The sequence below is a fragment of the Aethalodelphis obliquidens genome, unplaced genomic scaffold (genome assembly GCF_003676395.1).
Source record: "Aethalodelphis obliquidens isolate GAN/ISIS:26980383/991018 unplaced genomic scaffold, ASM367639v1 scaffold53, whole genome shotgun sequence".
Lineage (NCBI taxonomy): Eukaryota > Metazoa > Chordata > Mammalia > Artiodactyla > Delphinidae > Aethalodelphis > Aethalodelphis obliquidens.
In genome coordinates this window covers 2,617,119-2,632,083 of record NW_020837997.1, presented here as the reverse complement: position 1 = coordinate 2,632,083, position 14,965 = coordinate 2,617,119, and the positions used below count along the sequence as shown (strand labels likewise).

Sequence of the window (14,965 nt, the reverse complement as noted above, 5' to 3'; positions counted from 1 at the left end):
GCTCAAAGGGGCAGCTCGCGGTGGCGGGCTGTGGATTTATTGGGCTCCCGGGTCAGCAAAACTCCGCCCCCAGACGTGGGGGCGGGCAGGACCCGCACCCTTTCCTCCCTGGATTCGATCGGATAAGCCGGGACAGGACACGTAGGTGGCTGCTGGGGGGAGTGGGGTGGCGGAGCTGGGGAGGCTCCCAAATGCCCCCCGCTTGCTTCGTGTGGCACTTTCCGCTGACCATAAGCTGTTAATGCCTCCCTTTGACAGGTGGGGAAACTGAGGTTCTGAGATGGCATGTCACTCACCCAAGGCCACACAGCCTGGAGCAGTGGCTGCACCATTCAAATCCCCACTGTGCTTTTTGCACCTTGAGCTACGGGGAGCTCACTCACCCACAGGAGTGGGGTTTACTTTCAAGGTTGCAGGGTCCCATAAGGAAAGTTTGCTCTGCTTGAAACACCGCCCCCAACTGGCACCATGACCCACTCCCTTTCTCTAGAACCAAACCCCACTCTCAGGCTAAGTTGAGTGGGAGGCATTCTAGTCCTGAATGCATACATATTTGAGGAAGTCTTTGCTTCTCTCTGGGCCTCAGTTTCCCCATCTGTAAATGGGGGTAAAATAGCCCTTGCCTCAGAGGAGTAAATTGAACCTGGATAACAAAAGCCTGGCACAGAGTAAGTACCTCATTCATTCATTTCTTTGTCCACTCATTGGTTCCTTCACCAAACATGCACTGAGTGTCTACGCTGTGCCAGACATTAAGTGTATAATGGAGGTCACGGGGACGGATTGTCTGTGGCCATGAACCTGAATAAATGGAGACAGGACTACCTGGGGAAGTAGTGCCTGGCATGTCCCTATCGCACAAATGAGGAGACCAGCGGTACAGGGGAAGGGGAAGTCCCTTGTCTAGGGTCATGTCATCAAGAAACTCAGACACTGTCATCTGGAGGCTCTGACCTCTGGGTTCAAGTCCTAGTTCGACCTCCAAAAGCTGGGTTCCCTCCTCCATAAGCGAGAGGGATCTAAGAATTTGCCCGGTTTCATGCTAGGGCACTGGAACCCTCCCCAGCCTCTGCCGCCCCCTGGTGGCCTCTTCTGGCCTACACACGTCACCCAAGCTGGGTCCAGCGTCCCCCAGGCATCCTCATGTTTCGCCCAGGACCGTCTTCTCACTCTCTCTCCGCGCAAGGGTGCAGAGCCAGCCTGCTCTTCCCTGCATCTGCTGCCTGCTGGTGTGCACCTTTCACCTGTGCCAGGAAGATGGGGAGGACACCGAATTCCTCCTCCTTCTACTCCCCTGCTGCATGCTCCTGGAAAACCTGGTGGGAAAGGGGAAATCTAGGATTCCCACAAGGCCAAGCAAGCGAATGCAAATATATGCAAATTGATGCAAACTCAGGCAAAACCTGTCGTATCTCCCCAGGGAGGTTCACTGGGGACACAACAGGATCCAGGTGGACCCACCCCGCTCACGGCCTCATGGCTCTGACCAAGCCAGCAGATGAATACCCATTTCAGAAGCTAATAGATGACAAGAGTGAAGCAAGGTCAAAGATGTAGACAGCCTGGGGGGCCACTTAATGTGGGGTCTCAGGGAGGCGCCCTGCAGGCAGAGAATGAGCCAGGCTTCGAGAGAGCTGGGGGGAGGGCCCTGAGGTGGGAAGGAGCAGGACAGGGAGGGACGCAGTGGACCTTGAGCCTTGGCGAGGGTTCTGGGTTTTATTCTGAGGGCGCTGGTCAGTGGGGGCGGGCCGCCATTAAAGAGTCTGGAGCAAATGAGGGACCTAACGAGAGTTCTAGGTTCTGAAAAGCCCACCATGTCCAAGGCGGCGATTGAGGGGTGGGGAGAAATGGGTGGGTTCAGGACATGTTCTGGACTTCCTGCACAGGAGGCCCAGAGTTGGAAGCCCTGCAGGGGGCGTGGTAGAGGAGAAAGTATGGAGGAGGGCAGGGATTAGGGAGGGGAAGCAGTCACACCTTCCCCAACTGTGTGATTCCTCATGGAATGGGAGGAGGGCAGGCAGGACCCCAGGACCCCCTGTCGATGGGGGGAGAGGAGCAGGGCGATCCCTGAAGGCCCAGCAGCAGCAGTCTAAGCAAAAGGGGCAGGAATGTCGGGGTGCTGGGTGCGTGTCTGCTGCCCCCACTCCTGCCTGCTGCCTGGGTTCCAGCGTTCCCACGTCTCCCTGGTGACAGGGCAAGGGGCGGAGACGAGAGGTCACGAGCTACTCTAGCCCTAGCTTGACCTGCTGGGTATCTGTCCTTGAACATCTAACCCTGCGCTCAGTAAAAGCAAACCTTTATTACCACTGGTGGCTGTCATGGTCATTGTCATTGTGAGATTCTCTGATTCCAAGTCCTAAGGATTCTGATCCTACGATTCTCAGAGTCTCTGGGCGTCAGGATCTACTACATGTCTCCTGCCACCCCCACCCCCACCCCCACCGTCTTGCCCTGGCACCTGCCCTTGGTCCTGACACAGGAGTGAGGTGCAGGGTGGGTCAGGGATGGGCGGCTCTTCCCCAGGGCTCCCAGCTCTGACCAGTCTGTGACAGCCAGCACCTTGACAAGCCCTGGGAGTGTCTCAGCACCTGAGGAGGGAGGGGTCCACCAGGCCTCTCGGGTTCCAGATTCTTGCCCATCCTTGGGCTGGCCGGGTGAGTCCGGGCAAGGACCTGTTCCTGGGCCCCAGCTGACCACAGAGAGGAGTCAGTGATCCAAGTGGCCAGTCCTGCCTCACAGACCACACATGGATGGGCCCATTTCCTCCTAGCTCTGGGCCTTTGCGCTGGTTGGTCCTGGCATCTCAACTCCCACTGGAGATTGAGGGTTCAGCTCAGCGGTCCTCACCTCCAGCCAGCTTTGGAAAGCCTACAAAGGTGTTTACTTCTCATGTTCTAGTCATGCAGACCCAGGGTAAAAACAGCTGCTGGAGTACCAGCCTTTGTGCCTATATTCTAGCCAGATGGTAGTTCCTGGAAATGGCACACCTCACTACTGCTAGTGTCACATGCCCATCCCTAGGTTAAAAGGAGGCTGGGAAACTTCTGGGTACCATCTAGATATGGAGATTCCTCTTATTGAGGAAGGAGAGAAGGAATATTTAGCAATTTCTGCCAGAAAGCACAGGGTTAATGAAATCAACTAGGGAAACATAAAGAAAAACTTGGCCTGGCCCCCCAAAATACACCTTAAACATCAGAAAGTACCCTGAGGAAAAAAGTATTTGCAACATATGTAGATTTTTTTCAGGCTTTTGCCCCAAATACCTGAGCTTTTTCTTCAGGGGGTGGGGTGGGTGCACACCACATGGCTTGCAGCATCTTAGCTCCCCGACCAGGGATTGAACCCGGGTCCCAGAGGTGAAAGTGTGGAGTCCTAACCACCTGACTGCCAGGGAATAACGATGCCAGAGCTTTTAAAAAGTGGTTCAACTTCGTAAGATTTTTTTCTTTCATATAAACGACTTTTGTATCAGGGCAGAAGGCTTTCGCATAAGGAAAAGCAAATTCAAATCCTAAGATGTGGTTTTTTTCAGCCACCGGCTTGCTAACCCAAGTTGTGGGCAAGGCTGGAGGAAAACATGACCCCTTCTTATTAAGTGCTGTTGAGAATGAACTGGTACATCCGTGGAAGACATTTTGGCAGAGTTAACATCAAAAATTTGACCCAGCATTGCCAGACCCAGGACTTTACCCCACGTGGTGCAGATACAGGTCATCACCACTCTTCTCAGACTTACTTAACTCCTCCTGGTGACGCAGTGACACACGTGCCCTCTCAGACTCAGTCTGGTGGGGGACAGAAACCCAATGGTTTACAGTCTTCAGTGAGGCAGTGATGATCTGTGGAGAGTAGTCTAGGCACAGCGCTCAGCAAGTGCAAAGGCCCGGGAGGTGGGGAAGAAGCACCAGTGTCGGAACAGGCAAAGCAGCCAGCAAGGACCCAGGGCCTGTCTCTCCCACGAGAATGGCTAGCTGTGCCTGAGCCCTGCCTCCGGCACCTCTCCAAGAACAGGTGGGGTCTGAAGTGAGCTGGTTTTCTGGACACCACCCAGGATCATCCTGCCAACTAGCCCCACCGCCACAGGTGGGGAAGGGGAGACTGTGCCCCTATCCAGGACCACCCTCCAGGACTGGTTGCTCTCCCCGCCCCCTCAACTACCTCTTTGTGCCTCAGCTTCTTCCCAATCGACGGCTCTCTGGAACACAAGGCAGGTCCTCGTTGACCTGTGTACCCACCGCCTGCAGAGTAGTGACTCCCTAAGGCCTGTCAACTGAGCAGATCGGGTCAGTGTCCAGACCTTCTGAAGAGGACACTCAAGGTTCAAAGGGCCAGGGTTGCCCAGGGTGACACACCAAGGACAGATGTTCCCAACATCTGAGCTCTTAGCTGTGCCTCAGCCTCCTGGCTGAGGAGCTCAGGCCAGGGTGGGATTAGCTTCATGCCTGGAATTCCAGGAGACAGATGCCCACTGTGAAACCTTGACCGCCTTGGGCAGGATTAGGACAGCTTCATTCAAGGGGCCTCCAGCTGGCGAAGGGGAAACAAGCTAGCACAGCAGGCTCATGACCCTCTTGGACGCCCCCTTGTGCCTGCTGTGAGGATCCTGACCAGGGTTGTAGGCTGGGTGGGGAAGGCCACACACAGAATGAAACCAACCCCATCAACCTGATCTCCCCCAGGGTGCAGCTGTCATCTCACCACCACAGAAATGGGGGGCGGCGGGGGGAGGCACAGAGCTGAGAACTGTGTCTACCAAGGCAGGTAAGAAAGATCTGGGGGCCAAACCTGTGGCCATACAGCATACCCCGAAGCTCACAGCACAGCACAGAGCTGCCTGCTGGCACCGAGAGAGCTGAGGGGGGCAGGGGCTGGCCATTCCTAGAGCTCCCCTTCTGGAGAACCCAATGTCAGGGTCCTACTCGAGGAGAGGACTCCTCCCAGAGCACTCACAGCTTGGCTGCACCCTTTTGAGTTCTGCAGGGTGTGCAAAGAAAACAACTGTATCTGAGCACCCGGTTTTCCCAGCGAGTTTTATTTGGGCAGACCTGGGGACAGGGAGGTCCTGCATCTAAAAGAAGGTGTTGGGCCTCTTGGTGGTGAAGCGTGGCTTGTGCTGGCGACGGAGGACCCGGTGGGGCAGTGGGAATTTGATCTTGGAGTCCTGTAATAAGAAAAGGCAGGCAAGGGGGTTGTGGGGAGGCTCTTAACCTCGTCTCCCAGGGACCACTGAGGTGTGGCCACCCCCACTGGGCTCCTGCGTCAAACCCGGTGCTTTACTGCATCTCCCAAGTCTGGAGGAGCTGCCTGCCCAGCAGGGCCCCGAGGGCACTCACGTGGAACTGCTTGACCGCTGGCCGGCGGCACTTGCTGGCTGCGATCTCCTCCACCTTCATGATCTGGATCGAGTGGGCCCGGGCACGGTGCCGGGCGCCCATGTCTCGGTCTACAAGGATCAGGAATGGAGGCACTTGGGGAACAAGTGGCCACAGCACCTGGTCCCAGCAGGTACTGGCTACCGAGTGTGTAGAACCTCCAAATTCACTTTGAGGGGCATGGCTGCAGGCCCCCAAAGGCGACAAGATCCACTTGCTGTTAGCACCTCTGTTTAAACTGCTGTTACAAGAAACAGCAGTTCTTGGGTTTAGGTGCTTGGGCTCTGGTCCTGGTAGGTGACCCACCCTGGGAGCACCTGGGGCTGCGAATGGCAGGTCCCAACACTGGACAGGGGCTGGATTAGGTTCTGAGCAGCAGTTGCCTCTACACAAGGGGCTGACCTCAAACCTCAAGAAGGAGGTTCCAGATGCAGTTGGTGGTGGGCGACTGAACCAGCTCAGGAATGACTCGAGTACCCTCCCTCCAATCTCCTAAGTCCACTTGCTGCCAAGGTTCCAGAAAAAGGTGTGCTTGGGGCATCCTCTCCGCTCCTCCTGCCCCCAAAGCAACACCTCCTGTGCCTCCCCTGTCACCATCCCTGGGACTCCCACCTGCACCCAAGGAAGCTCTTGCGTTTGTCCTGCCTCAGTCTGGCAGGAAGGATGCCAGACTGAGCCGCAAGTGCCTGCCCTGTGAGCCTAAAGGAGGGACCCGGTGGCTTACAGCACTGGGTGACAGCGCCGGCTGTGGTCAGGTCCCGGTACTCCCGGTACATGTTGTGGGTGCCACTGCGGGAGTCATAGCGCAGCCAGATGCCGAAGTTCTTCACCCGCAGGGGAGATTTTTCGAACACCTGCCAAAGAGAGGAGACCAGCTGAGGCGAGAGCAGCAAGTGCGCTTCAATCAGACCCCCCCCATCCCTGAACCTCTGCTCCCGCCCCGCCCTGCCGCTCCAAAGGACAGCCCAGCCCCCAGGCCTCTCTTGCCTGTTTCCCAGTCCCCGCACCTTCAGACATCTGAGGGGAAATGTGCTGTGCAAGGGGAATTCCCATGGCAACAGCACGGGTGCAGAGCAGTCCAGGCTGAGATGCTTCCCCCATGGGAACCGACACAGCTCCAGACCACCCCTCAACACAACTCTCCTGGGACCATCTGGGCCAAAAACCATCTGCTGCCCAACGTAGCCTTACAGTGCAGAGTCCAGCATCTCCCCCACCACTTTACAGATGAGGCCCAGCCCCAACCAAGGGGTCCCAGCAGCCCTTCCCTGGGCCTTGGGCTTTCTCATTAGGAAAAGGGCACCGAGCCACCTATTCCATCCCAACCTAGGGCCTGAAGAGCACAAGGGAACAGGCCAGAGTTTGTAAAGTCTGCTAACTCTGTGGGGTGACAGATGCCCCATGGGAGGGTGTAAATCCTCTCCGGATCCCACCCAGCCTCAAACACCCCATACCTGTCCACAGTAGACAATTTCCCCTAAAGACTTCTTCATCTTCTTCAGCTGAGATACAAAGTACCAGAAGCGGGACTTGGCAACAACATGGTTAGGCGCAAAGATCCGCATGCGATAGAGGGGCGGCGTGCGGCACTTGGGGGTCGGCAGGCAGCGCCCCACCACCTTGTATTCTCGAAGCTGAAAGAGAAACGGGGGTGAGGTGGGGCCGGCACCCAAAGCCCAGAGGTAACTGTGGAGACTCACTCTGCTCCCCTTCCCAAGCCCGTTGACAACTGGATCAGAGGACGGAGACAGGCAAGTCCCACCCCAGGGCCTCCGTGCGAAATCTGGCTGACTGTGGGTCATGCCACTGTCTGAACCTTCCACATAAAAGGGAGCGAGAGTGGGGAGGATTAACCAAGGTGCCTGTGTGCCCTTGGCCCTGGCTCAGGAAAGCTGGGTGAGCGTCGCAACCGCTCCCTTCCTCTCCCTTTCTATGGGCTGGCCTGGAACAGTCAAGCTGTCTCCTTCCTCCAGAGCATCTCTGCAGCTCACAGTAACTTGCCAAGATCCTCTTTCATTCCAGACCCCAGAGACAGTAACCAGCCTGGGATCTCACAGCCAACTCCAGGCAGAACCAGGACAAGAATCCAGTTCCCTGCCCAGCTCTGGGCTCCCTGCTCTGCTGTCATGACTTGCAGCTGCCTCAGTTTTCCCAGCTGCTGTCCAAGGGGTTTGGACTCCCAAGTGTAAGCTCCCTGTTTACACAGATGCAAAAGATGAAGATGTCTGCCAGGTCCAAATCCTGTGCTATACTAGAAAGGAACCATCTCCATAAGATGTCCCGTCACCATTTTACTAATATCAATAGAAAATAACTCCAAACCTCACAATCTCGGTTCCTACTTCTGTCAACCTGACTCATCGGCCTCCCGGACCACCCATTCAGGAAGGGATACCGATGCGGTCGGTCCCTTTTCCAGTGTGGAAACTGGGGCTGGAAAGCTGAAAATGACCCACCCATACTGTTTCTCCCCAGGGCCTACTCTTCCATCTCTGTGCTATTAACACCCTCTGATTTTACCCAGTACTCTCCACAGCGATAAGGCTCGCACTCTCCATGTCAGCTCGAACTTATAATAAATTTCTTCTATTTCTCTCACAGCCATGCCAGGAGAAACAGAATTCTATTGCCCTCCCGCCCTCCCACCACCCTGTCCACTTTGCTGACGAGGAAACTGAGGCTCGGAAGCTCGATGAGGTCCCGCGGCGCGTGTTTCCACGCCGTACAACTTGTCCCTTCCCCTGGAAAGGAGACTCGGCCTCCCCGGCCTCCGCGATCCCCGAGCCGGCCAGGGCCATGCATCGGCCTCCCCACGCGGCTCCCGCAGTGGCCGCCATGTTGGCTGCAACTGGGGACGGCGGCGCGCGGGACCTAGCCGGAACAAGCACTTTCCCGCGTGTCCCATGCCTCCTCCCGTGGCCCGCGATTCGGTCCGCTTCGCGTTTCCCGACTCCCTGCCCCACCGCGATTGTCTTACCGTGCCCGAGGCCTTCATAGCGCCCTATACACGCTCGCCGCCACCCTCGAAAAGGAAGTGACCGGCCTCGCGCAGCCGCTCATCTCGACTTCGTGGACGGAAGTCCCTCCCATTCGATGCCGCGAACCCATTGGCTCGTCGGCCCCGAGCTCAATAAAATCTGCTTCTTCATTGGCTCCAGATCCACAAAACTCTCGCAGCCCGGCCTCCGTTTGCGGCGAGACTACAACTCCCAAGACCGGGGGAGATTAGCACGCCTGTTCAAACGCGACGTAAGGGAGCGTCGGCGCGCGCGCATGCTGGGCGTTGTAGATACACTGGGAGGTCTCGGTGGCCAGTTCCGTGTTCCACTTATCCGGGAGCCTTATGTAGGTAGAAGCGGACCTAGGGTGGTCCAGGGGCTATGATGAGGTCGCGGCGCTTCTTCCCACTCCGGGTCCCTTTTCTCCCGGAGGTGTGTTAACGGAGTTCTCGAGTTCTCGTCTGTTAAATGGGAATAATACTGGTGTTTTTCCTCCTAGAAATGTTACAATAATTAGATAAAATAGGGCTTCTCTGGTGGCGCAGTGTTTAAGAATCCACCTGCCAATGCAGGAGACACGGGTTCAAGCCCTGGTCCGGGAAGATCCCACATGCCGCGGAGCATCTAAGCCCGTGCACCACAACTACTGAGCCTGCGCTCTAGAGCCTGCGAGCCACGACTACTGAACCCGCGTGCCACAACTGCTGAAGCCCGTGTACCTAGAGCCCGTGCTCCGCAACAAGAGACGCCACCGCAATTAGAAGGCTGCGCACCTCAATGAAGAGTAGCCCCTGCTCGCCACAACTAGAGAAAGCCCGCGCGCAGCAATGAAGATCCAACACAGCCAAAAATAAACTAAAAAAAAAAAGAAAAATTAGATAAATTAAAAAAATGTAAAACGCCAGGGACAGAGCGATTAACAATCGCTAACGTTCATTAAGAGATGGAGTGGTAGTTATTATTATTATGGAGGGGTGTCTGATTTGTGTTTCATAGTAGCAGATATTAAAACCCCATCTGCTTGCTTCCAGTACAGATCCTGGGGCAGCGGGGGACGGGGGGGGGGGGGGGGGGGGGGGGGGGAGGCGCTAGAACTGATCAAGGTGCAGCCCCACCTTTGAGGGGTTCCGGGCTTAGCAATTTGTTGGGGCAAAAAGAGGCTCTCCTGGAGGGGAAACGGAGAATGGAAAAGGAAAGAACTCACGATGTCAGACTGTGAAGAAAAGCAAAGAGGAAAGAGGGTAAATTGGAGGGTTTATTTTAGGAGGGAGGGCTCTTGCAGGAGGTGACAAATGAGCCCAATTAGAATTTTTTTTATTAAGGAAAAAATTAATAATGGCTTAATTAAGATATAGTTCACATGCCATACAATTCACACATTTAAATTGTACAATTCAATGGTTTTTTAAATTGCATTTACAGATATATATATGTGTGTATGTATATATATATATATATATATATATATATATACACACACACGCACACAGTTGTGCAACATCACCGTAAAATTTAGAACATTTCCATAATCCCCCAAAGAAGCCCCTTACCCTTAGCAGTCACTTTCCATTCTCTCCCCCTTCCCCAGCCGAGGGGTACTAAGAATCTACTTTCTATCTCTATGGATTTCCCTATTCTAGACATTTTACATAATTGGAATCATACAAAGTGAGATCTTTTGTGATTGGCTTCTTTCACTTAGCATATATTTTCAAGGTTCATTCACATTATACCATGGATCAGTACTTCATTTCTTTTTATGGCTGAATAATATTCTATTGTGTAGATATATTTTGTTCATCCATTCTTCAGTTGATGGACATTTTCGTGGTTTCCACTTTTTGGCTATTGTAAATAATGACAGTTGCGTGCAAATCTTTGTGTCAATGTATGTTTTAATTTCTCTTGGGTATTGCTAGAGGTGGAATTGCTGGGTCACATGGTAATTCTATGTTTAACTGCCAGAGTATTTTATAAAATTCCTGCATCATTTTACATTCCCATCAGTAATGTGTGAGGGCTCCAAGTTCACTTCCTCACTGACGCTTTTAATTATTTGTCTTTTATTATAACCATCCTAGTGGGTGTGAAGTGGTATCTCATTGTATTTTTTATTTGCTTTTCCCTGATGACTAATGATATTGGGCATCTTTTCCTGTGGTTATTGGCCATATGTATATCTTCTTCGGAGAAATGTCTATTCAAATTCTTTGCCCATTTTTAAATTGAGTGGTTTTTTAAAAAAATAATTGAGTTGTAAGGGTTCTTCATATATTCTAGAGACTCATAGTTTCTTATCAGATATACGATTTGCAAATTTTTTTTCATTCTGTGGGTTAACGTTTCACTGTCTTGATGGAGTCCTTTGAAGCACAAAAGTTTTTAATTTTGAAGTCCAACTTATCTATTTTTTCTTTTGCTGCTTGTGCTTGTGGTGTTATGTCTAAGAAACTACTGCCTAATACAGAGTTATGTTTATGTCTATGTTTTCTTCTAATACTTTTATAATTTTAGCTCTTATATTTAGGCTTTTGATCCATTTTGAGTTAATTTTATGTGTGATATGAAACAACGGTCCAACTTCATTCATTCACATGTGGATATTCAGTTGTTCCAGCACCATTTGTTGAAAAGATTATTCTTTCCCCTTTGAATTGTCTTGTCAAAGATAAATGTGTTTATTTCTGGATTCTTAATTTTATTCCATTGATCTATATAGCCACCTTTATGCTGGTACCACATTGTTTTGATTGCTGTAGCTTTGTAGTAAGTTTTGAACTGGGGAGTGTGAATTCTACAGTTTTGATCTTGTTTTTCAAGATCAAAAAAGCTATTTGGGGTCCCTTAGATTTTCATATGAAGTTTAGGATTAACTTATCAATTTCTGCAAAGAAGCCAGCTGGGATTTTGACAGGGATTGTTTTGAATCTGTAGATCAATTGGGGGAGTGTTGTCACCTTAACAACAGTACATCTGCCATTTTACTTTTTGTTTTTCTATGTGTCCTACGTCTTTTTTGTCTTTCCTCTATTCTTCCTTTACTGTTTTCCTTCTTTTTTTCCCCAGTTTTATTGAGATATAGTTGACACATAACACTGTATTAGTTTCAGGTGTACAGTATAAGGATTTGATATACGTATATATTGTGAAATGATCACTACAATAAGTTTCGTTAACACATCCATTACCTGACATAGTTACAGTTTTTTTCCCTTGTGTTGAGAACTTTTAAGATCTATTCTCTCAGCAAATTTCAAATATACAATACGGTATTGTTAACTATAGTCATCATGCTGTACATTACATCCCCAGAACTTATTTATCTTGTCACTGGAAGTTTGTACCTTTTGACTCCCTTCACCCATCTCCCCTAACCCACCCCCACCTCTGGCAACCACCAATCTATTCTGTTTCTGTGAGTTCATTTTTTTAGATTCCACATATAAATGGAACCTATGTGTGGTATCTACATGTAAGTGGGGATCATACAGTATTTGTTTTTCTCTGTGTGACTTATTTCACTAAGCATAATACCCTCAAGGTCCATCCATGTTGTTGGAAATAGCAGGATTTCCTTCTTTTCAATGGCTAATAGTCCCTTGTATACATATTCCACATTTTGTTTATACAGTCATCTGTTGATGAACACATAGGTTGCTTCCATGTCCTAGCTATTGTAAATAATGCTGCAATGAAATGGGAGTGCAAATATCTTTTTGAGTGAGTGTTATTGTTTTCCGTCAGTTAAATATACAGAGGTGGAATTGCTGGATCATATGGTAGTTCTAATTTTAATTTTTTTTTAGGAACCTCCATACTGTTTTCCATAGTGACTTCATCAATTTACATTTCTACCAACAGTGCAAGAGGGTTCCTTTTTCTCCATATTATCACCTCCAATTGTTATCTCTTGTCTTTTTTTTTTTTTTTTGGGCGCACAGCAGGCATGTGCTATCTTAGTTCCCTGACCATGGATGGAACCCACACCCCCTGCAGTGGAAGCACGGAGTTTTAACCGCTAGACTGCCAGAGAAGTCCCACTCTTGTCTTTTTGATGCTAGCCATTTTAACAGGTGTGAAGTGGTATTTCACTTTTTAAAAATAATTAATTAATTAATTAATTAATGTGGCTGCGTTGGGTCTTCGTTGCTAAGCATGGGCTTTCTCTAGTTGCGGTGAGCGGGGGCTACTCTTCGTTGAGGTGAGTGGGCTTCTCATTGCTGTGGCTTCTCTTGTTGCAGAGCATGGGCTCTAGGTGCGTGGGCTTCAGTAGTTGTGGCACACGGGCTCAGTAGTTGTGGCTTGCGGGCTCTAGAGCGCAAGCTCAGTAGTTGTGGCGCACAGGCTTAGTTGCTCCGCGCATGTGGGATCTTCCAGGACCTGAGCTCGAACCCATGTCCCCTGCATTGGCAGGTGGATTCTTAACCACTGTGCCACCAGGGAAGCTCTAGCTTGCCTCTTTATTGGCTTTTGAGCAGCGAGCAGCCAGACTGCAATTTCAGTAACATTACTACTTGGTGTCATTTCCTGACTTCAATACAGCTTTGTTCCTCTCATCTCCTTTGCGCTATTATTGACAAATATATTACATTTCTACATGTTATAGGCCCACAAATAAAATTAATATATATTTTTATACACCCGCTTTTTAAAATCAGATGAGAGAAAAGGAGAAGAAATATGCCTGTATGCTGTGTTTTATAATTACAGAATTACCTTTATCTGTGCTCTTTAATTTTTTTGTATATATTCCAATTAATGCTTTCCCCCCCCCCCTGCATTTTGGGGTCTTTCTGTGCTGAAGAAGTCGTGAGCCCAACATGGGAAGGAGATTAGTTAGTCCATGTCTTCCAGGTGGATACTTAGGTTGTGAAAACTGGGAAACTTGGCCGGAGAACATGATGGAGGAAGGGCGGTCAGGGCATCAGTCCTACACCCTCCTGGCTCTGGCCCCTTGCTTGGGCCGTCCGACAGGCAAGAGGCGACTCCACCCGAACAGCGCTGCCGCGAGTGTCCACCAGGTGGCAGCAGAGCCTTTGCCCGTCTTTGCCGGGTCGAGGCCCATAGCCGGGGACATCTGTGTGGGATAGGCACAGGTTCGAATCCCACCGAATGTGTCCTGGCGCATCACTGCTCTGGGCCTCAGTTTCCCTATCCGTAAGGTGAGGTTAATAATAGTCCCCAGCTCTTAGGATTGTTAGGAGGTTTAAATGGCATATAATTGTTTGGACTGGGGTGGCAGGGGCTCTGCCTTTGCTGGCTGTGCCCTTCCCACTGTGCCTGAACTCTAGGCCTCGGTTTCCTCAGGCTGTGGGGAGGGAACAGGCGGTGGAAAGAGGTCCTGGAGGCTGGGGCACAAATCAAGTCCTGGGAGGGCAGGAGAGGGTCCAGAGAAAGGGAAGTAAGAAGGACAGGGGAGGAGAAGGGAAAGGGGAGGAGGATGAAGTAGAGAGGGAGGGTCACAGGCAGAGCCCTGGCCTTGGGACCTGGCGCTTCTATCTCCAAAGCCTGGGTCAGGGTGACCCCTGCAGCTAGGAGGAGGAACGAACGTGTGGGGTGTGTGTGTGTGTTCTGCCTAAAAAGCTTTTTTTTTTTTTTTTGGCATTTTGGTCCTGCCTGGCAAGTTTTGCCACGGTCTCCGCCGCGCCCCTGACCCACCCTTTTGCGCCTGCGCACCCCTCCCGGCTCCCCCACCTCGCGCCACGCAGGAACCCGAGCCGGATAAGCTGGTGCTGGACCGGGGATCTCAAGCCAGGCGTCCCTCCGTTTCTGTCACCATTCAAATTAGGTGCAGCCAGGTTCCTGGTTCGAGAGGCGGCCCCTGAGCACCTGGGAACAGTTTGTTAATCCAGGCTTCTGGGGTGCACCGCGGCTTGCATCACCAAGTAGCCCCTCCTATCTTGACGGTCACCTTCGGAGCTCCCCTATCTTGCCCACCCCCTTCTCCATCTCGGCTACTGGCACCTCCATCCTTCCAGAGCCCGGTTGGCAGGAGTTTTGCTCCTTTCTTTTTGTCCCCAAAACGTCCCCAAGACATCCACTCCCTTGTACCCCAGGTGCCACCCCATCCTGGCCCTAGCCTCCTGCCCCCTCCTCTCCTGTCCCCAATTGTCCCTGCTCCCAACTTCCTAAGGCTCCTCCGCCAAATTCATTCATTCATTCATTCATTCATTCATTCATTCATTCATCAGTGCTTACTGTGTATCGGGAGCTGGGACACAGCCCTGACAAGGTTAACCAAAAACTCCAGCCCTGGGGGAGCTGACATACTAATGCGGGAAATGGACAAAAACAAGATAAATAAGAAAAATGCATGCCACAGCAGAGCATAGTGTGTGCTAGGGAGAAAAATTAAGTGAGGAAGGTGCTCTATGTGGGCTCCGTGCAGCTAACACCCCCCAACCCACGCCCAGGGACCAAACCCGCATTTCCCTTTCTCAGCCTAATCTGGGGTGGGGGAGTCCTAGGGCGTTGTGAGGTGGGGAAGCAAAGCAAGCTGGAGGCTCCACTTCCCCTAGCTTCAATTTTCCCGTCTGTAAATGGGAATCACAGTGCACACCTCTGAGGTGGTTTTGAGGATTAAATGAATTA

At 51.4% G+C, this 14,965-nt stretch overlaps 1 protein-coding gene and 1 non-coding gene across 3 annotated transcripts; both read right to left on the bottom strand.

Moving 5' to 3' along the window:
- Nucleotides 1-5,006: 5,006 nt before the first annotated feature.
- On the bottom strand, nucleotides 5,007-8,480 carry RPL18A (ribosomal protein L18a). Of its 2 annotated transcripts, none has more exons than XM_027084663.1 (5): nucleotides 8,353-8,480; nucleotides 6,830-7,009; nucleotides 6,100-6,229; nucleotides 5,337-5,446; nucleotides 5,007-5,164 (listed from the first exon to the last, which is right to left on the bottom strand). In XM_027084663.1, exons 1-5 carry the CDS (start codon nucleotides 8,368-8,370, stop codon nucleotides 5,072-5,074), a joined length of 531 nt encoding a protein of 176 aa, XP_026940464.1. In that variant the 5' UTR covers nucleotides 8,371-8,480; the 3' UTR covers nucleotides 5,007-5,071. The 2 variants fall into 2 exon arrangements, with proteins under 2 accessions (XP_026940464.1, XP_026940463.1); XM_027084662.1 differs by lacking the exon at nucleotides 8,353-8,480 and adding an exon at nucleotides 7,698-7,751.
- Nucleotides 5,523-5,655, bottom strand: LOC113609010 (small nucleolar RNA SNORA68). The gene has a single exon (XR_003428473.1). It is a non-coding gene; the product is annotated as a small nucleolar RNA SNORA68 (small nucleolar RNA).
- Nucleotides 8,481-14,965: the final 6,485 nt, after the last annotated feature.

Bases quoted from the DNA above. Each gene is read 5' to 3' on its own strand.
- RPL18A (XM_027084662.1), bottom strand. From the start codon at position 7,736: ATGAGTCAGGTTGACAGAAGTAGGAACCGAGATTGTGAG. The intron at 7,010-7,697 runs GTTTGGAGTTAT...TTTCTCTTTCAG, and splicing joins GTAGGAACCGAGATTGTGAG to CTTCGAGAATACAAGGTGGT. The intron at 5,165-5,336 runs GTGAGTGCCCTC...TTCTTATTACAG, and splicing joins CAGCGGTCAAGCAGTTCCAC to GACTCCAAGATCAAATTCCC.